Below are 23026 nucleotides of genomic sequence, written 5' to 3'. Positions count from 1 at the left end.
ATAAAGGGTTGGGTTCGAGACTCCTAACGAATGGTTCCCCAGTTCGATACAAAATACCTGATGAAGGCCGGAGGGCAAAACGGCCGAAACGTTGTGACTATAACAACCAAGATGAGAAAGTCACTCCGACAATCTCAATCAATGAAAATACCTCATCTCAAAAATACAGACGATTAATATATCTATGTACTTATTGATATAGCCACTTGTTCTCGTCTTCTTTCATCAACAATGACTATATTTCATTCCTCGCATTGTGATAGTCTTCTAAATCTCTACTACATATATATACATAAATATATATGCATATATATATATATATATACATATCTACCTATATGTATATATATATATATATACATGCATATATACACACACATATATGTGTATATATATATATATATATATATATATATATACAGTCATGGTCAAAATCATAAGACCACTTAAGAAAATAAGCGTTTACGCATAATATCGAATTTTTAATCAAACAAATGGTTGAAACCATTGCGAGAAGGGAAAATATGATGGAAAAAATTAAATCTGCTTCATTCGAAGCCTTAACCCTGATCTAATAATTATTTTTTAAAAAACAAACGCCAATGACGTTATCGTGTTCGTGTCTTGCCCCACGGACATTCAAGTGGTCACTGAAGTGGTCGCTCGATACGAAGAAGTTACGGGGCCGTCTTCAATCGCAGTAAGTTGGTGGGTCTGCGGTTGGGTGCCTGAACCGGAGTAAATTCGCTTCCGAGCATCGTCAGTTGGACTGACGGCCTGGTCCAGATCCTCGGTGTGTGGTTCGGACCAGGTCTCCAGCTGGAGAAAAACTGGTCGGAAGACTTGGATTCGAAGGAAATTGTCCTTGGAGGGTCAGGTGGAGGCGTGTGCTACATACGTCTTTCCGCTCATCCTTTACTATCTGTCTGTACTTCCCCTCCCTGCAGAAAAACGAATCAGCTTACAGGAGCACCTCCACTCACTCTTGTGGAACGAGGGTAAGCATTATGTTTGCAGAGAGGTCTGTGTTCGAAATCCGCATGAAGGAGGTTTGAGACTGCCCGATATCCTGTGTCACAAGCACGCAGAGAGGTTGGCCTTCCTGAACCATTCATTGTATGTAGACGTTCCATGCGTTACTGTGGTTGGAAGCTCGTTTTCCAATCTCTCATCTGACCCCTCGGTCGAAGCTCACGGAGACCGAAGGGGGAACAAAAATTCTATGCTGAATGCCGGTCCACACTTAAAGCGTTGCCGGGGACCAGTGTCCTTGAACAGTCTAGGAACAGGCTTTATCGGGAGCTAGTGGGCTGTAGCAAAAAGAAAACGCTAGTTAAGTGGATAGGGATGTCGTTAGAAGAGGTCCGCTCCCAGTGGAGTTGGGCGCCGGGACGGGATGTTCTTACCAAATGGGAATTTTCCCTTACCTGGCGACTTGTCTTGAATGCACTGCCCCTCTTTGACGAACTCCACTTGCACAAAGAAGAGACCCAGGTCTATTGCCTGCGCTGGGATGAAGGCATGAAGGAAACGGTCGGTCATGCTTTTTTCTGCTGCAGCAGGCTTAAGACCCTCCTAGGGTACGTCAACGAGGTAACGGCTCACATCGATGCCCACCGCCTGCTTGAACTCGACGAGTCATACTTTGTGAAGAACATTGCTCCCCCACTGACTAGGGAGAAAAGAATGGGTTTTCTGGCGATCCTAGCAATAGCAAGAATGGTCATATGGATCACACGCCTCAAGCGAGTCCGCGAAGGGATATCTGTTCCGGATCGGGATCTGATCATCTACTTTAAACATCTGCTTAAAGTAAAGATCAGATGAGATTAGAGGAGGTTGCCTCGAGTGGTCTTTGACAGAAGGTGGGTGCCTGACACTAGCTTGTGCATTCAACGAGGCGCCAAGTTTGAATTCGTGTTACCACCATAGGCATGGCACACGCGGTACTGGGTCCTACGGAACCCATCCCGCTAGGTTAGCAATAGAAAATTAAAGAGACTCTTGACTGGTGGTACAAATGAGATCCGGTCCCCCGATTGTTTGTTTTGGCACTAGAGAACCTTCCGAGGCTACCCTACCATTACCCCCTCTTTTATTTTGTCACCCTTGGTCAACCCTTACTTGGAGGTCGCCTTCTAACACATCTCCATTCCTCCCCCACTTTTCTTTTTTTTGATACTTTATTCATTTTTCCCCCAACACCCGATAAGGATCCACCCTAATCCCACTAGGGATCTCCCCGCTTGTTTTCGGTGGCCCGGAAAACAGTAGGTGATCTAATTACTTAGATTAGCTCAGGGAGGGACCTCACTAACAATGCACTAGGCAATTTTATTTGATCATTTTTTTTAGGTTGTTTTCCCCACTCCCCAACACGTATTTGTTACCAAATTAAGATCTTTTATTTTTCCAATGAATTGAACTTTTTTCATACACACACATACACACTTATTTTAATTTAAAAAAAATGCACACACACACACACACACACACACACACACACACACACACACACACACACACACGCGCGCGCGCGCGCACGCACACACACACAAACACGCACAAACACACACACACACAAACACACACACAGACACAAACACACACACAAACACACACACACAAACACACACACACAAACACACACACACAAACACACATACACACAGAGAAACACACACAAACACACACACACACACACAAACACACACAAACACACACACAGAAATTGTAAATATATGCATTTTGCTTAAACGCTGGGAATTCATTAGTTAGCTTTAGATTCCACAGAGTGAATGAGGTATTGTGGTAAATGTTGCCAGTCAAGAGTAAGTCGCCAAAGACTCCAATTTTTACTTTAGTTACAAAGACCCTGCAACACTCCCCTCCCCAGATCTTATAGGACCTTGTGCCTAAGTTTGTTTTGTCTTTTGGAGATTTTACTTTTTAAATTTTTTAATTTTATATTGAGATTTTTTTAAATTGTAATTTATCTTTAAACGGAATAAATCAAATATGGAGATCAAAGTGTAGTATCTATTCCGGCAGATACTGCAAGCAAATACCATATGTGGGGCGACCCCACATATAAGACCTTAGTCAAAGTAGGGGTAACCCTTCATACCAATTGTCACTATCCAGCTCCCCTACTCCCCGGGGAGTTGGTCCCCATTTCCCCTTCACTCCTCACTTTAAAAATCGGCCTTGTGCCTAATTTGCTCAGTGGGAGAGCAAATAAATACCTTTTTCTTGGCCTTTTGGCTAAGATCAAAGTGTAGTATCTGTTCCAGCAGATACTGCAAGCAAAGACCATATGTGGGGGCAAACCCACATGTAAGACCTTGGTCAATGTAGGGGCAACCCTTCATACCAATTGTCACCATCCAGCTACCCTACTCCCCGGGAGTTGGTCCCCATGTCCCCTTCACTCCTCACATTAAAAATCGGCCTTGTGCCTAATTTGCTCTGTGGGGGGGGGGAGCAAATAAATACCCTTTTCTTGGCCTTTTGGCCAAGATCAAAGTGTAATATCTGTTCTTACTACATGCTGTACTTATGTTTGTAACTTTGTGATATAAAGTGGGGGATCACTTTTCTGTATTAATTTAATGTAAAATGATCAACCACTTTACAACCAGTCAGTCTCAATGCCATTCAAGTCATTCTCCAGATCATTCAAGTTGTTTTTGAAGGATTCCAGTTATTTTTTAAGCATTCGAATCATTCTTAAGGTCATTCAATTCATCCTTAAGTTCATTAAAGTCATTCTAAGTCATTTACTTTTTATTTATTTAAGTAATTTCAGCCCATTTTCGGTCATTTTTAGTTTATCTTTAAGAATTCATGTCAATACTACATTCACGCATTCATTCATTACACGAGAGCATGCGACTAATGGCTATCGGCCTTGTTATTTTTAATTCGGAGGAAATTTTTTTCTCTTATTCTAAATTTTTAAGTAACCTTTTTTTATTTGTTAGAGAAAAATTAAACTAATGTCCTCATGTACTTGCATCCTCACGAGGACAGAGTTAACAAAATTCATCATCCCCTGCTCTTTTTTTTGTTTATAAAATTTAATGGGTGTTGCCCAGGATTTATTATAATAATTATACCATAGCAAGTGTGTTTAATTTCCTGCGAAACAGATTTTCTTTATAATTTATTTAATATCTTAAATTAAAAATGGTCAATTTTTACGACATGATCCAGTGCCGTTTAACCCCTAGAAAAAAGTGGTCAATGTAAAGTTCCTTTCCAACTCCTCAAAAAACTTGAAAATGACGACTTTTAATGGTTTTCGATGGTGCTGAAAACGAATATCACATTTAAACTTGGGACAGGTAAGTAGTTTTCATGATATGAAAAATTACTTTTTTTAAAAAAGTGAGATATCACTTTCCTATATACATTTAACGTAAAATGGGCACCCACTTTCTAACCACCTAATAATTTCTTCATATCATAAAATAAATTTAACTGTGATATTCGTTTTTAGCACCACCGAAAACCGGCGCTGTTTTTACTAAGAGATTCCTTTATTTTTTCATAATTTAGGATGTAAATAATGCTGTCAGTAAGCTTACACGAGCGGTCGGTTTACAAAAATATATTTTTGTTTTTCATTTTTTTTGAGGTGGATATTCAATTATAGAATTTGTATAATTTTTACCAGGTGCTTTACTTAACCGCCTCCTAATGTAAACAGAATTTTTGTGAAATGTTAAACTGCAGCGGCACCTGTTCTCAACTATACAAGTTGTATAATGAAAGAAGACAGAAAAACAAAAGTATGCTTTTGTAAACTAACAGCATAATTAGCGTCCTAAATTATGAGATGAAAAAATGAACGCATCTCTTAGTAAAAAAAGCGCCAATTTTCGGGGGTGCTGAAAACGAATATCACAGTTAAATTTGTTTTATCATATGAAGAAATTACTAGGTGACCAGAAAGTGGGTGCTCATTTTACGTTAAATTTATATAAGAAAGTGATCCCCCACTTTTTGAAAAAGTAATTTCTTCATATCATGAAAACTACTTATCTGCCCCAAATTTAAACGTAATATTCGTTTTCAGCACCACCGAAAACCACTAATGTCGTCATTTTAAAGTTTTTGAGGGAGTTGGAAAGAAACTTGACATTAACCCCAAACATTAAGACCTGTTTTTTTTGTTGTCTAATTCGTTTAAGCAGTCTTTATAAATAATATGAAAGAAGACATTTTGAAAAAAAATTGAGATTTTAGCGTAGAGGATAACGTTTCTATATAAAATGAGCACCCACTGTTTGGCGACAAAGCGTTCAACTAGAGATGTCATCTCTAGTCCTTTTTCAAGTTTGGCGATCGAGGAGGGGGACAAAACATGACAAATACAATTTTTTTTTAGTTTTTTGTGGTGGGGGGGGGGCGGAAATTACGTTTGAAACATAAAATAACGATAAATTAAATTAATTTTTATTAGACCATTCTGTACTTTCACCTAACAATTTTATAAGCAGAACGAACCCCAAAATATGACCAAATTAAATTTTCTTTTTTTGGGGGGGGGGGGAGGGAATATTCCATTAGAAATATAAAATGAATAAAAATGTCATTTAATTGTTTTTGGAATTAATATTTCGTAGATCTTTATTATTTTTTTTTTGGGGGGGAATCACATGGGCATTCACTGCTATTTTTATTGAAACAAAAGTTGTAATGATTTATTTTTAATTATCTTTTCTTTGGGGGGGGGGTCTTTCCAGTGCTCAATATCCGGAGAATAGTTTCTTCTCTTTGTAGCGATTCTGCCGAAATATCTGGTGGAGAGGGTATCACATATTTCTTTTTTAGGGCGATTATATTTACATGTTTTACTCCGTTCTTTTATTTTTGTTGCCCATGATGAAAATGATTAGTATACCGGTGTGTTTCAAACAGAACTTCATGTCAACCCAGGCAATGCTAGGTACCCATGCTAGTATATATATATATATATATATATATATATATATATATATATATATATATATATATATATATATATAAGGTTAGTGGAAGAACCTCAGGCTCGATTATAATAAAGATTTCAAAAAATAAGAGGCTAATATTTATTCATATATGTGTTACAGAAGGAAGAGACCAATATCTTCAGGTCTTATTTGTCTGTCCCTGCTGAAGGCACAAAAAAGAGTGATATGAATACGATTCTGAAGAAAAGGCCGTGTTATAAAAATAAGTGACGAAAACCAAATATGTTTTTATTATTAATTTTATTTTTTAATAGTTAAACAGTACAAAAGTTACAGATATTTTTCATTTCATTATTCTCCAACACACAACATTCAAACATTAAATTATTTTTTTTTTACAGTAGACATCATCGCAGATACGTTAAAACCAAATAAAACGAAATGAAGAAGAAAAAAAATAACCGTCTTCTGTCAGATTTTGATCTAGGGACATGTAACTTAAGATATAAGGTATTCGAACCCATGTAAAACTTTATATTTTGATTTTAGCAGGGGTAAATCTGTACAAAAGTGTAAAAATTAAAGAAATGAATTTTGTCAGGTAAAGGTCGAACGATGGTGTTACTAATATGCATGCGTAACGTAGTTAAAGTTTTAATTTTTAACCTTGCAGCGAACATGTCTTCGTCATTAAAGTCAAAGGAAAAAAATAAATCGTAACCTTAACGTTTTGGTTTTGATTCTCGGTGGTGGCGCACGAGTCATTATTTTTTTTTTAAATTTTTTAATCATTACTAGATATTGGGTCCAGTATAATATAATAATAAATATGAAATCTAAATAAATTAAAGTATAACATTTAAGCGCGTTTTACACCTGGGCAATGCTAGATATATTATATATGTAAACAGAAAGAAAACAATACAAGTACACCCATCTATATGCCTAATTACACAGTTCATAAGTCTTGCTGTTATGTATTTGTAATTTTATTGTCCTATCTTTGCTACATATATGCAATAGTTTCATCGATATTAACAACGTTTAATTGAAGTGATTTAATACAAAATGGATAAATTACCAAAAAACAAAAATTTAAAATAAGTTTCAAAAGAGGCAATTTAAATGAAAACTATTAGTTTAAAGAACATTACAATATTTTTTACTAAAGGTTTTACTTGAAGCTAGATTTAATAGCGCCACGTTATTAAGGAAGAACAACGTGCTTCTTTCGAATTATACACAATAAAAGAAAGTAAAACGCTGAATTTCCGAGCTCATACCTCATGATAATATTGTAAAGTCCCTTAATAAAAAAATGTATACGGTTATTAGATCAACCATAAAATTTTATATTATTTGAGAACAGCCATCTAAAAGTATCAGTTTTTGAGTGTGCAAACCTACAAATTTGACGATTTGAACACCCGCCCAAAACATTTGACTTACGAATAGGCCAACTCAAAATTGGACTATTTTTGTACTCATTCAGAAATCAAACTTTGAATGGTTCTCCTAAAAGATTAACTACTTGATTACATACTGAAAAAAAAATAAGACTATTTGAATACCAACCACGAAATTTTACTATTTCAGTACTTACCCAAAAATTAAACTTTGAGTAATTACTTAAAATGGACTACTTGATAATACAGAAAAGCATTAAATTACTTGCATAGTAACCCCCAAACTCGACTGTTTGAATACACATCTCAAAATCAGACTTTGAGTAGTTATCCTTAAAAAGGACTACGTGATAAACTACCATCTCCTAAAATAATAATGTTTGAGTATCTGTTATCAAAATCCGACTATGTATATTCTCATACAAAAAAAAACAAAAAAACGCAACTATTTGAGTACTCACCTAAAGATGAGTTTGAATAGCCATCCTTAAATAAATTATTTGAGTACACACTGAAAATATCAGGCTATTGGTCTACTCATCCCATGATTGAACTATTTGAGTGTTACTCAGTTGAACCATTTGGACGTTGAATAATTTTCCTAAAAAATGGGACTATTTTAGTATGTGCTAAATGTATAAATTTTCCAAAATCAGATTATTTAATAACTCATTCCCGAATTTGTGTGTTCATTCAAATGATTTGATTGAGTACTGAACCTCTTAAATCCTATCTGAGTACACACCCCTAAATTGAACCATTTGAGTAATCGGTTAAAAATTTTGCTATAGTAGTGCTCACCCCCAAATTAGGCAACTTGAGTCCTCAAACCAAAAATTGATCAAATTGTTTGACTGAGTACTTAACACTTAAAGTGAAGCACCCCCCATCCATTGGACCATTTGATGATTCATCTGAGAAACTGGCCGATTTGAGTACTCAACCCCTCCGGATCGGAATACTTAAATACTCATCCAAATGATTTGACTGAGTACTCAAGCCTCAAAGTGAAGTATTTGATACCCACTCCCAAATTGAAGTATTTGAGGACTCATCCCCGAAATTAGGCTAATGAGTAGGCATCCCGAAACTGGACTATGAAAGTGCTCATACGAAACAAAGAACTGTTTAAATGGTTTTTGTTTCATGGCGGTTCAATTGTGATGAAATTTTTAAAACTATTTTTTTGTTTTGCTAAAAAATGTTCGTGCGTCTTAAATTGGTTTTGCACAAATAATGGTACGATAAGGCTGAAATGTGATTCCGGTCACTTGGCCAATCAGGTTGACTGGATCCTCTTCAGAACTGGTGAACGCAAATTTTTGCAACAAATTGGAGAAGAACAAGAATATTTCCATCTTGGCCAACGGTTCTCCAAGACAACTTCTTGGACCTAAATAAAAAATAAAAAGTATATATACATATAGAAATTACAAATATCTATAAAGGAATATCGTTTTTGAATAGGAAGCAATTATGTCAGTGAAATGGCGTCTCTATTATTTCATTTTTTTTTCACCGGACGAGGTATCGATTAAATAGTAGAATAGACTAGACTCTCAAGCCCTGATAGTGAAACTAGTCAAGCATAAGGACCGAAATAAAAGGACCCATTCTCTATTTATTTCGGAATCATTTTCATTAATTACGACGTTTCCTGTGATTATATTTAAGTCGTGTCGACTCAAGAGAAAGTGCAGTTAAATATTGCATAACATTCGTATCATTTGAATTCTTCGGATGATTGCTCTCATCTTGAATGTTATTTTCACAAGGTTTCGGTCGATGTACCCTACGGCCGGATCTTATCGAACTCGGGAATCTTTCTGTCGGGATCGAGAGTCTACATGGAATTTTGGCAGGAAGATTCCCGAGTTTGACATAAAGATTCCCAAGTTTGACAGAAAAATTCCAGAGTTCGACAGAAAAATTCTCGAGTTCGACAGAAAGATTGCCGAGTTTGACATAAAGATTACCGAATTTGACATAAAGATTCCCGAATTTGACATAAAGATTCCCGAGTTTGACAGAAAAATTCCCGAGTTCGACAGAAAGATTTCCGAGTGTGATATAAAGATTACCGAGTTCGACAAAAAGATTTTCGAGTTCGACAGGAAGATTCCCGAGTTCGACAAGATACACTTGAAGAAGCTCGGAAGTTACATCGATAAAACCGTTGTGCAAATAATACTCAAGATGAGGACAATAGTCCGAAAATTCCAATAATATGAATAATCAATCCTCATCTAAAAAAATTCCGAAACATAATTCGTAACGATTGCTTCATTTTTTGTGCAATAACCTTGTATTGCCATTTTAGAGAGAAAAATGGGTGAGGTTTTACGTATGCCACCTCCAAATTTAAAGGAGAACACGTGACGTCACGCGATAATCTGTTTACATGCATAAATCTACATTCATAGGTTAAACAATGTTATTTTTTAGAACTATTTATATGCGCATGAGCGTGGCTCAGAGGCTGGAGAGTTGCATGTTTTGCTTTCGATTCTAGCTGATGGCACCCAAGTCGTATTTAATTTTTACTTTTGACATCACTACCATTTAATAACCGATAGAGAATTAATTCTATAAGAATAAATACGTCATCTGCATGAATTAAGATATAATCTTTAAGTGCATCTTACGATCTGACAACGCCGGGCGGTCTGCTATATATATATATATATATATATATATATATATATATATATATATATATATATTATCATAAATTGAAAAATCTTGCTCTTTTAAGTGAGCACTATCAACAATCTTGTTGAAATTCAATGCTTTTTACTTTTGAATATTTCTAACCTGGAAAATATATTTGGGCGTTCAGGTTTCGATCCTGGCTTGAGATAGTTGCCTGTCTAGCCGCACTGATCGGCTGTGATACAGCGAAACAGTACTGTATCTGGATGACTATATATATATATATATATATATATTTATATATATACACACAGAGAGAGAGAGAGAGAGAGAGAGAGAGAGAGAGAGAGAGAGAGAGAGAGAGAAAACCAAGTCACGTGTTCATCAACGTTTGGGTTTTTTTTTCGAGACTTACTCTCTCTCTCTCTCTCTATATATATATATATATTCATATATATATATTAACATGGTAAACCTAGTTTTAATTACATAAAACCTGTGCAACAGAAAAACGGAAAGCTTAAACTACGGTGGATGTAAGCAAAGAGTTACTTTCAACCTTGTGTCACTTTCATTTTTAAATTGCGGCAAAGCAATAGACTGTTCTTATATATATGTTCACTTTAACATATCTGTGAAGGATTAAGAAGAAAATATCAAGCTCTCACCTTTGCCCTCTGGCGCAGCCTAAGTAAGTTATATTCATACTAGTCGAGGATACGTCCTCGACAATCAGTCTGATGGAGTCTGAGCCTCCTCTGAATAGCGGATGACCGTGCATCTATTGACTTAGGTATGGTCCTGGGTAGGGCTGGAAGGTTCACCCTAATAGACCGTTATCTCCAGTCTTTCGGATGAGGTGAGTTTATTGCTTAATGTATGTGGCGCCCCCTACCAGGAAATTGGGCTGTCCAGGCAATTTTAAAAATGCTAGATTGCTCCTCCTTTAGATGCGCTATCTTCACCCCCCACCTTCCGACTTTGTGTCACATCTTCCCGCGATGGGGGAGAAGTAAATACTATATTTTCTCTGTTTTTGTCACTTTTCCTCGGCTTATGGGTTGAGGTTTCGAGAGATGAAACATATACGGACAGATAATCTTTGCCAAAGACTAGAACACAAGAGTTTCAGAACCCTAACCCTAACCCTAAGCCAGATAAATGAAGAATAATAAAGCCCAATGACGTTAGTGCAACATGATAACAGGAAAGTAGAAACTTACCCCATGAGAAAGGCAGGTAGGCCTCGTGTTTAATTATTTTCTTATCCTCTGTCAGCCAACGGTTAGGGTTGAAAACACGAGGTTCCTTCCAATATCTGGGATCATTGTGGACACCGTCGAACATGAACTGGACAATGGTACCCTTGGGAATGTCGTAACCACCAATAGTACTGTCTTTTTCGGCCACATGAGGAACTGACCCAGGTACTATACAGGAAAAAAAGAAAGAAATTCAAAATAAATAAGTAAATAGCGGTTTGCTTGTGTTATGTTGATTAATTTTTCGCAGGTTGCAGCGACCGAAACGTTGTACTAATGACACCCAAGATTAGAATAATAGTCCGATTAATCAACGTAACACAAGCATTCACATTCTCATCTAAAAAATTCAGAATTAATGTTTTGTTCAAAAAGTATTAAGTCTTGTTAGAAGATCAGACTGTTATATATTATTTTTCAATCTGGTTCCTTTTAATATAAATATATGAGGTGCATCCAATAAGTTTCCAGACTTTTTTTGTACAGGCATTTAAAATTGTTGTAGACTCTTGAAAATTCAGTATGTTATTGCTATAGATATTATGAAATGACTGATCAATTTTTATGATTTAACGTTCAAATGAACAACTCTATCGGGAGTTGGAATACAATCTACTCTGATTGTCACAGTTGGTAAATTTAAAAAATGCAGTCTGGACGTGAGAGCACTTTAGAAGAACGACATGCAATAAAATTCTGTTTTAAACTTGGAAAAATGCTACAGAAACGTCTGGAATGCTTCTGAGTGTTTTTGACCATCTTGCAGGAATCCAGCATCAGTTTTTGAGTGGCATAAGAGAGTCAAGGAAAGCAGGGAGTCTTTGAGGAATGATGAGAGATGTATGAGGAGTAAAGAAGTCAGAATACTAGAATTGATTGGCCAAATAAAGAATTTCAATAAGGGCACAGTTTGATGTCAGTGTGGGAACTGTACAAACAATTATTCATGAGGAACTTAAGATGCGGAAGATTTACACGAATGCAACAGTCCACAACTTCATCCTTGTCACAGACTATTTGACGAAGATTGGGGATCAAGACATTTCCTCATCTTCCTCATAGTCCAGACCTTGCTCTCTGTGACTTTTGGTTGTTCCCTAAGCTCAGGGAAAATATTAGAGGCTGTCGTTATGAGATAATTGAGGAGATGAACGAAGCTGTGACACAGGATCATTGACGCACTCACACAAGAGGACTTCCATGGGGCCTTGTAGAAATTGTTTGAACGGTACAATAAGTGCATTGCAGCCGGAGGAGATTACTTCGAAGAAGACTAAAGTTTCATATGTGTACTATAACTAAAAGTGCGCATACGAAAAAAGTCCGGAAACTTATTAAAAGCACCTCGTACCTGGTTCAAGGATACACAATAATTGCAATCTATTACGTTGATGCATGGACGTGTCCAGGTCATTCACACTGTTTATTCTGTCTCCTATTATCGTTGTTTGCTACCAAATTGCTTTATCACTGCCTTCAAAATTCTACTTGTACATACTATGCCCAATGCTTCCAGCAAACTACAACACCCTTTTAATATATACATGGGAGTGTTCAAACGCAATGTCTCCTATTTTGTTAATTCCGCCCAAATGAACCATAGGGGATTGCAAATTACATTGTTATTATAACTGAACTTATGCATTAATGCCCTAAATGTTTCAGCTCTCTTTTACAGATATTGACAGTGTGAGGCTCTAAGAAAGCAACAACTATCATGGACGTGCGTCAAAAATGGAGATACGCCATTGAATTCCTTCATGCACAAAAAAATTGAACCGATCAAGATTCACCGGTGCCTGTTGAACGTTTACAAAGTCAATGCAGTTTATGTCAGCACAGTTTAAGAGATGGGTTTGTCGATTTCAGTATGTGAGTTAAGAAGCGTACTCCGGACTTTTACGACGAAGGTCTCAAAAGAAGCTGGTAAAAGTGCATTAACAATGATGGTGACTATGTAGAAGTATTAATTGTGGAGAACAAAAGGTCGCTCGTTTCAATGGTACCGCTTCTGTTTTTGTCGCTTTTCAACGTTTTAGTTTTGCAGTAAGGAAACACGAAACCTTAATTTTTGAACGACTCTCGTATATATATATATATATATATTAAATGAAGATAATAAAGAATATATCTTTAACAGAGCAAACCTATCAAGATAGGAAAAGCTCAACACTTCCGTCATTTCTAATCTAAATCTTCTTAAGCCAGCTTTTATTTATATTTCATATGTTGTATAATACTACACACACACACACACACACACACACACACACACACACACACACACACACACACACACACACACACACACACACGCTCGCGCACGTACGCACCATTATAACTATAAATCCATATACCACTAAAACTGTTGTTTGTTTATTTATTTCGTATCTCAGCGCACAATTGATGATGTATCTATTTTTGTGACGTCATTCATTAAAATAGGGATATGAGGATTGCTGTGCACAGTAAATAACGTCACAAAATTATGGTCCCATTTATCAAATCAGAGAGAGAAAAAAGAGAGAGCAAATGATGGGAATAGATAGATAGATAGATAGATAGATAGATAGAGAGAGAGAGAGAGAGAGAGAGAGAGAGAGAGAGAGAGAGAGAGAGAGAGAAAATAAAGAATATATTTTATCTTTTATAACGTTTTTTTTTCCAGTATATATATTTACTCAAATGCAGAAAATTTATATTTGTTTTCCATATAAATTCTATAAGAATGTGTGAGCTTACCAACTGTCGAAATTCGCTGTACTTCCAGAATTGTTGCATTAACGAACGGCAAATCTTCACGATCAGACATCTTTACCGAACGATTTAAATCTGTTAGCTATTGATAAACAAATGAATAAAAGTTAAAAATAAATAAATAAAAATTAAAAATAAATAAATAAAAATTAAAAATAAATAATAAATAAATGATAAAATGAAAGAAAAAAAAAGCAAACAATCCGACAATATGAAGAATAGACGTGAAAAAAAAAGAAATAAAAAAGAAGTGGTCTCAATGTTACGCCAGTAATCAAATGATGAAGGCTTTTTCAAGAGTAAAACAAGAAATTAAAATTTGGCAAAGTAGCATGAAAAAAGGATTATTCTGAAGAAATATGTCTGGTGGAAAAATATTTATAGAAAACAGAAAATATAAGACTCCAAATACAGGGTTGAACTATTCACTAAAACATAATATGTACAGTGCAGAGAAGGTTAGAGTTATGGTTAAAGGAGGGGGAAGCAAGGTCAATAGCAAACAAAAGATAGAATATTTAAAAAAGAAAAGAGGAAAGAAAATTAATACGAATATATTTCATAAGTAAAGATTCACCCAGTGTCTATTATTATACTAATTTAGCTATTCTCTCAGCTAGAAGAGACGAGATTTTATTTTCTGTTTAATTATATTTTTAGATTGGTCCATGCTAAATGATATAATTATCATGCGTACGGATTTCTGTTTAATAGATTTAATGAATGTGGTATTATTGAAGTTGAAGAATATATTCAACTGAAGCATATAGGAGCACAAAACGTTTAACGTCTGGTAGTTTTAATCGTGCTTTTATGCACATAAATACATTTATCCAAATTACATTGGGTTGTTACAATATAAATTTAATCGCAATCTTGATCATAGATAGAGTATATAACAGTTTTATATATATGTTGAATTTAGTAGGTTTGTGGAAAATATACTGTACAGTATGTGAATTTACTTAACCTATCTGAATGTCCTGGTTGTTTAATCTATGATAAATGTGTTCGTTATTCATGCAAGTAATTGAAATTATATGCGTGTTTGATATAAGGTAAATGTGTGGATTCTCGACGTTTAATTGTTTGTAAATAAACAAGCACCTAGAGCACTGTAAAAGCGGTGGGCGAGTGTCTATTTAATAGGAGATTTGAAGAGATCATTTGCGTGCACCGATCCCATGGGCAAGATGTTAGAACTGCCCATTATCAACTCGATTGTTGTAGGCCCAATCCCTAACAAGCGAAAGGTGCTGGTCTAGCCACACTGATGAGCTGTGTTTCAGCAAAACCGTACTGTATGTGGATGACTATATATATATATTTGACATTTGAAAATAATTTCTGACGAGGACGCATCACAGAACGTCTGAAACGCGCGTAAAAACGATTTCAATGACTTAAAAACATTATTACAATGATCCAAACATAATTCTCAATGAAAAACCAAGACACGGAATAATAAAATAATGCTAAAAAATACACATTGTTGGTGACTACTCCCTTATTTAAATATATATATATATATATATATATATATATATATATATATATATATATATATATATATATATATATATAATTTTTATATTCAATTTATGACAACCATCTCTGTCGTTTTTTTTTTTGGACAGAGATGGTTGTCATAAATTGATAATAACCGGTTCGAGAATTTTAAATGGGGTTTCGAACGTACTCTATATCAGATATAGGTAAAAGGTAAAAGATCAATCCGCGCAAATGAAACAATAGTATGTCTCTGAAATATGTAACATTTAAAACGATCAATATATAATCTAGATCGATCAATATATATATTATTATTATTATATTATTATTATTATATATATTTGGGCTGGTGCATCTGCTACTAGTCTCTCGCTCCTAGACAGGGTCCAAAAAGAGAGTCACCAACCTAATAGGTGCAGAACTGTCATCTAAACTTCAGCCCCTGTCCCATCGACGAAATTTTACATTCCTCTGCCTGTTTTTCAAGTATTTTAATGATGGATGCTCTGACGAACTACAAGCCCTTGTATCCCTCAACGAAAATACCCACGACAAACCCGACAAGCAGCGAAGTCCCACCTCTACACAGTTGGGATCCATAGATGTAAGAAAGCGTTTCACTCTAATAGCTTCTTCTTCAGAACTGCAAGACTTTGGAATTCTCTTCCGGCTTCCTGCTTCTCCAACTGTACTGACATGCAGAAATGCAAGTGTAATGTGAACAAACATCTTGCAGCTAAACTCCCTACATAGTACCCCTGCAACTTAGGTCCCTGATAGGAGCCCCCTACATCAAAGTGGCAATGTGCCTTGTTTAGGGTGAAAATGTAATAATAATAATAATAATAATAATAATAATAATAATATATATATATATATATATATATATATATATATATATATATATATATATATATCTGTAGTTAATTTAATGCAATATTTGTCGAGGAAATTAAAAATTTGTTTTTTCAAGCAGTACCTACGGCGTCATTACTAAATAGTAGTCTGCAAGTAACATTTTGTTGTTGAGCAGTTACTTGCTCGACTAATATATAATATATATATATAATTTAATGTAATTTAATCGTTGCAATTTCACATACCCATTGTAGTTAATCATTGTAAGTCATCTTAGCAACAGCCAAATAGTGTAACCGTTAGAAGCGCTAACTGTCGCCTAAACGGTCGAGTTTCAGTCCTGGCTTGAGGTAGTTGCTAGTCTAGCCGTGTTGAAGAGCTGTGATACAGCGATACAGACCGTCTTTGGATGACTATATTGTGAGAGATATATAGATGAATCGATATATAGACAAATAATGAGTTTAAAGAGAAGTAAAGTTAGACAATTTTTAATCAAGCTCTTAAAAAGCGACATTTTTTAATCCATTAGTGCCCAAACTATTTTTCTTTAATTTATTACAAACAAAAAAAAAACCCTGAACTTCTTAAATACAATATTATATTTTAGCAAAATTATTATAAAAAATTTATCGGACTTTATAGGATAGGAAAAGTAATCACGTATACTATATTTATTAAATGTGAGATGGTTATAAGGACTATTTACCAACAAATATTTGACTGGATAATCGATAAAATTGATTTTACGCTCCACTCTAAATCTTCAGTGTTTACTGAAAACTAAGAAATCAGTGTTATGAACATGCATCAGTAGATGTAATATTTGAAAGAGATTTCAATTTATATGATAAACTAGCGAGGGGGCGGCTTTGCCCGAGCGTAAAATACGCTTAAATATGATATTTTAATTTGTCCAGATTTCATATATATTATTATAGAGTCGTGGTTTGAAAAGAAAAAAAAAGTATTTAGTTGCCATCAGTTAAAATCGAAACCGAAACTATATCATTCAAAGCTGGTGACGTTACCACTGTACCAACGTGACACGCATACAAACCTAGTAAAAAATTAAAAGTAAACTAAGATGTATGTATAAAATATATAACGAGCTTTTTCAATGTTGACCCATTTTTGACTCCTTAAAAGCAATTTTAACCAGCTAAAACCCCACAAAAGAAAGTTCCGTAAAAATCCAATCATTTGAGGCACCTGGCGCCGCTCTACGAATTTTAGTTTCGGAGGAGATAGAGTTTTAAAATGTGGAGACAGACCGACAGACAGACACACCGACAGACAGCCGTTTATATATTCCAGATAGCAGTGAAAAATACAGATGTTGCTGAAAAATGGTTAATTATATCGTTCTGGTTCTAAAAAAACGGACAAGCGCTAATGGGTTAATGGAACCAAAATTTCATACTCGCTGCCTACATTCAGTCTCAAGAGACAATGGACACCCCTGTAAGGATAGCTGCGCATGCAATTGTTAGGAAAGAGTTGTACAATATCTAACCACATCTTTGGCCCTGTCGGTGGGGCATTAGAATACGCCGAGTGCCCCCCTGCAGAGGGTAAAAGCCCCTCAATGGGGGTCCTGGATATGACCTTAAACTATATCCAGTGGTGAGGGCCCCAGCTTGTGGGATTTGGGGAGTGTGGAGCCACCCTTTAATTACCATTGCTCCCAGATCCACTCTGACCCGGAGTGGTAGTACCTGTTAAGGTCCCAACTACGGGTTAAATAGAAACCGACGTGAAAACAACAAATATATTCTATTAAAAAAAAAAATTTCTTCAAAATCTTTGGATTCGGCATTTAATAATCCGAAAAGGGTTGATATGCCGTAAAACAACCAACCAACCAACCACACCTTTGGATGGTGATATATGTAGCATATATATATATATATATATATATATATATATATATATATATATATATATATATATATATATAGTAAGTTATAAAATGTATATGGCGATTAAGCTACACTGAATATTCCGCGTTTCATCCACTCTAGGATTCTTCAGGCTTATGTGGATGAAACGCGGAATATTCAGTGTAGCTTAATCGCCATATACATTTTATAACTTACTAACTAGCTTTACCTACGTATTGAGCGCTTTTAAAGTAAATACTTAAAGTTTACGCATAAATCTATACTTTCGTATATAAATTTATGTGAGTAAATTAAGTAGTTATATATATATATATATATATATATATATATATATATATATATATATATATATATATGAGATTCCACCCACTCAGTCTCAATAGACAATGGATACTCCCTTGAAAGCGTAGCTGCGCGTGCAATCATAAAGCAAGCATTGCGCAATTCCTAGCCACACTTCTCCTAAATCGGCTAGACGACTGGAAACAATGCGGAGATAAGCGGAGAGCACATACAGCACCTGAAATTCCCAAATGTTTGCCAATTTTAGTACTGACCAGGCTCAACGTTGCTTAACTTCGGTGATCTGATGGGAACCGTTGTGTCAATGTGATTATGCCGAATATAGATTTCATACTACTTACAAGGACCGCTCTTTCAGGACCAAGACCAATAGGTATATTCCGTTTTTGCGATAATTATCTTTCAATCTTATTGACTCATTAGATTAAGTGGCTTCACGCTTTGTATGAGTGATTTTCAATAAATAAAGATAAAACAAAAAATAAATATTGCCTCAATCAAGAAGGATTTTTCTGTTATCGATGTAGAGAACAGACATTACACTTTTATCTTACGCTGAAGGCTGGAAAGTAGGGTAAGTTTCTTACATTTCTGAGCTCTTTCCGGCATTGTTCTTGTACATCCGGATAATTTGCCATGTAAAGGAAAGCCCAGTTCAATGACATGGCGGAAGTGTCCGAGCCAGCCGAGAATAAGTCGACAATTGTTCGGAAGACATTGGCGTCTGCGTGAGAAATGAAATAAAACAAATTAATGAAAATAATTAAAGAAACAAAAAAGAACGAAATAAATTAAACTAACAACTCGAGTTGTGTGTGGTGCGTCAAACAGCGTTATTTGGGAATCTATGAATAAAATAATAAAACCCTCAACCAGATGTTTATTCATCGGCTGTTACATACAAAGTGTACAAAAGCGTTTCTGCGCATCGGCTCCACGCATCTTTCTGCTGAGAAAAAAAAAGTAGAAATTCATCCGGCCAATGGGAAGCGTGCGCGCCTAAAATAAAATATGGACAATCGGCATGTTGTGGGAGCCGGTTGGGATCGGTAAATAGTTGAGGTTTAGAGAAACGAGGAGGAGAGAAGAGAAGAAAGAAGAGGGGCCAAGCAGACAAGAGTCAGGCACAGCGAGAAAAAAAATCCGCTTCCGAAGTTAAAGCCGACAATATTTCTCTACTACGAAACCACGAAAAAAAACTGAAGAAAAGATATTCCCCTGTCAAAAGGAATACGTATTTTTTGTTTTAAAAACAATTGCCTTTCAATTCATTCCTTTCTCTTTCTTTCCAAGTATAACACTCAAATTTTAACAAAAATTTTATTGTGCATAAAAGCTATCCACTGTTAAATGTTCCTTGTCGGTCTTATTATTTTCGGTATGGAATTGTTATTGCGTGTTTTAACATACAACATATAACGAACCCCATAGTTATTACAGCTGGAAAATTTTTATTGAATGGACAAATCGGTTTCAAATCCAATTCGATCTGTTTGTTATTATAGGATGATTGAAAATTCATAAACTGTGATATATCTGCGAAAGAAAGAAAGGACGTGTCCTGCCTTGATAGAGTTCAAAATAGACTTAGTAGCCTCGTAGGAGATTCCTTTTCTTTTCGCTGGAACCTCTATCTCACAGAAGAGATGTTGCGAGTTTGTCTCTGCTTTATCGTTATTTTCATGGAAAGTGTTCGACTGAGCTTCAATCTATGGTCCCCCCTCGCCAAACTTTCACAAGAAACACTCATCTAGCTGAAAACACTATCAATAATTCCTCCACTCTTTATCTGTGCCTTAACCTACACGTAGATTCCATGAACAAAGCTTCTTTCTTAGAACTGCACGCCTGTGGAATTGTCTTTCGTTTTCCTGCTTTCCAGCTGACTACAATCTGATTGTCTCCAAGTCCAATGTAAACAAGTTCTTGACGAGCCGTTCCATATAAGTTAACAAATTTACTGAATTTCCATTACTAACGATTAATTTATTGTCCAACTGACCACTGTACACTCTTAACCCTTATCCGCGAGTGGTCTCCGGGCCTTGATAAGTGGTTATGCCTATGTAAAAAAAAAAAAAAAAATTAAAAATTCGCGTTATTTGGATTCTTCGGACTACTATTTTCATCTTGAATGGTATTTTCAAGGCGTTTTGACCGATGTGTATCTTTCTGTCGAACTCGATGAATCTGCACGTAATTTCGAATGGAACCCTTTATTTAAACCATTGGCTAGCATGTCATCGTTCTGTCAGCTATAAGCGGGTAGAAATCCTAACTAATTCTGAATTATATTTTGAACTAACAGGGAGACCCGATGTTGACCGCGATTGAATGAGGGTCAATGAATATTCCACACTTCCAATATTTTTATTGCAATCGGAACCGGTGAAATCGCTCATTTATAAATCAAATCAATTACCCGCTTTAGTCGTGCACTGGGGGGAAGCTTAACATACCTCCACGCTGTGACTTAATCCATAATATAATGTAGTCTACATTGCCCTATCGAATTTATAAAATTATTTTTTTATATAATGGATTAAATTTAAGTTTAAAATGCAAACGTCAAGTATCATTGTTCAATTGTGCTCTGAACAGAAACATTTATGTAAAATGCGCGTCTGTCTTATTAACGAATAAACTGTTGATTTTATTTGCCAGGGCATTTTTCTGGTGTAGTGATAGAACTACACAAATGCACTTGTGATGTTAAGCTGTATAAGACAACACAGTCACTTTTGGGCCAGTTTCGTGAATCTCGTGGCATTTTCTTTGTTTCAATCACATAAATTATTTGAAGCCGAAAAGAAAACACACAACTTTGGTCAAAATCGGACTGTTCTTTCTTTAATCGGATTTTTTCGATTATCGATTTTCGATACTTATCGGAGGCATTCCGATACAAAATTTATCTAAGAGCACCTCAAGACACCTGAAGTACATTTGTGTGAAATTAAAAAAAAAAAATATCGACCCAGCTGTTTCGGAGTCCACAGGGAACGAATTCTGTCATATACACACACAAACACTCACGGACACACAAGGACAGGCACACACACATACACACACACACACACACACACACACACACACACACACACACACACACACACACACACACACACACTATGTGCATTTTAATTATAACTAGAGATACCGTCTACAATAAGGTTTGGACCTTTAACTTACAACTGAATTTTACCGTTATACTATGTGTTCTCAAAGATTCAGAAACTTCTGTGAATAAATGCATGCATAGATAGAACTGTTAAGTCTTTTTACTTTGATATTATCCTTATCTATGCTATAGAAATAAAACGACATATTATTTTTTTACTATCTAATTTACACACGTGTTTACGGCATGTACTAATTCAAACTAAGCTGTAAAAAAAGTCATACTTTTTCTAAATGCTCATAGATGGACATTAAAAATTATTAAATAGTGATTGGATCAGCACACTGTACGAAAAGTGGGCGATCACGCATTTTAACCTACTTGATGGTGGCCTACGTTAGTAGAAGGCCGTTCCACTAAAGTTGCGTCACCTGCTGACGTTGCAGATTAACGTACATTGGCCGCGGTTTGGCGATGGACAACTATTTCTAGGATAGTTATTCTTTGTTTCAATTCTCAAAGAAAATGCCACGAGATTCACGAAACTGGTCCAAAAGTGGCTGTATTTTCTTTTTCGAAAGATAAAGAATTATTTTACGTTTGGACACACGTGCAAGTAAGGGAGTATTTTTTTGTCGGGAGAATATTATGGTGAAGTTTTATTTATTTATTTTTTTAAAAATGTATTTAATTATCAATTTAAATTTTTTGTCTGTTTTAAACTGCTCCTCGTCATCGCCTAACTGTGGCCATTATACAGGGTGGCCCACTTTAATGTAGCCGTGAAAAATGTAGTAGAGAGGATGAACATTCTTTTATTGTTTAAATTACTTGTAGTTTTATAAAAGATGCTGGAAGTGGCCCTCGTTGACGTCTATTCATTTCTGGCCACATTTAACGTTCACAAATACTGCTTGTAGATCTCTGGTGATTCTCCTATTAGCGTTAGTAATATTCTACTTTAGTTGGTCTAGATTGTGAGGATTATTTGCATAAACTTTTTGTTTTAAAGTCCCCCAAAGATAAAAATCACGTGATGACAAGTCATGGGAACGTGGTGGCCATAACCCGTTGCTTTCGTAAACATGTCATGAACTCGTGTCAGTGATGTGTGAGACGCGTGGTATATAGCGCCATCTTGTTGGAAAAAGAATTGCATTTTGTCTTGTGGTCTCAGTTGGTCGTAAGAGAAACATAGGGCTACTTTTAAGTGAGCCACACTGTACTTTATTCTGCGGCGTCAGTAAATTACGAAACTTTAGTGGAACGGCCTTCTATTTATGTAAGCCATGCT

At 35.6% G+C, this 23026-nt stretch overlaps 1 protein-coding gene and 2 pseudogenes across 1 annotated transcript in view; 2 read left to right on the top strand and 1 right to left on the bottom strand.

Moving 5' to 3' along the window:
* The first annotated feature begins 3243 nt into the window (after positions 1–3243).
* On the top strand, positions 3244–3318 carry LOC145256679 (U2 spliceosomal RNA; annotated as a pseudogene).
* Positions 3319–3493: 175 nt separating this feature from the next.
* On the top strand, positions 3494–3632 carry LOC145256604 (U2 spliceosomal RNA; annotated as a pseudogene).
* Positions 3633–6238: 2606 nt separating this feature from the next.
* Positions 6239–23026, bottom strand: part of LOC145256237 (cytochrome P450 2J6-like) — a 41915-nt gene continuing 25127 nt past the window's right edge. Inside the window, exons 5-8 of the mRNA XM_080114886.1 lie at positions 19199–19335; positions 14020–14116; positions 11239–11445; positions 6239–8756 (exon numbers count right to left, since the gene is read on the bottom strand). Of these exons, the coding sequence (XP_079971012.1) occupies positions 8578–8756; positions 11239–11445; positions 14020–14116; positions 19199–19335 (620 nt within the window). The 3' untranslated portion in view covers positions 6239–8577. The remainder of the gene's footprint in view (positions 8757–11238; positions 11446–14019; positions 14117–19198; positions 19336–23026) is intronic.

This window comes from Euprymna scolopes, chromosome 32 (genome assembly GCF_053919585.1).
Source record: "Euprymna scolopes isolate OS-2025 chromosome 32, ASM5391958v1, whole genome shotgun sequence".
NCBI classification, from domain to species: domain Eukaryota; kingdom Metazoa; phylum Mollusca; class Cephalopoda; order Sepiida; family Sepiolidae; genus Euprymna; species Euprymna scolopes.
The sequence above is the reverse complement of the archived record's forward strand: the minus strand, read 5'-3'. Positions and strand labels throughout refer to the sequence as shown.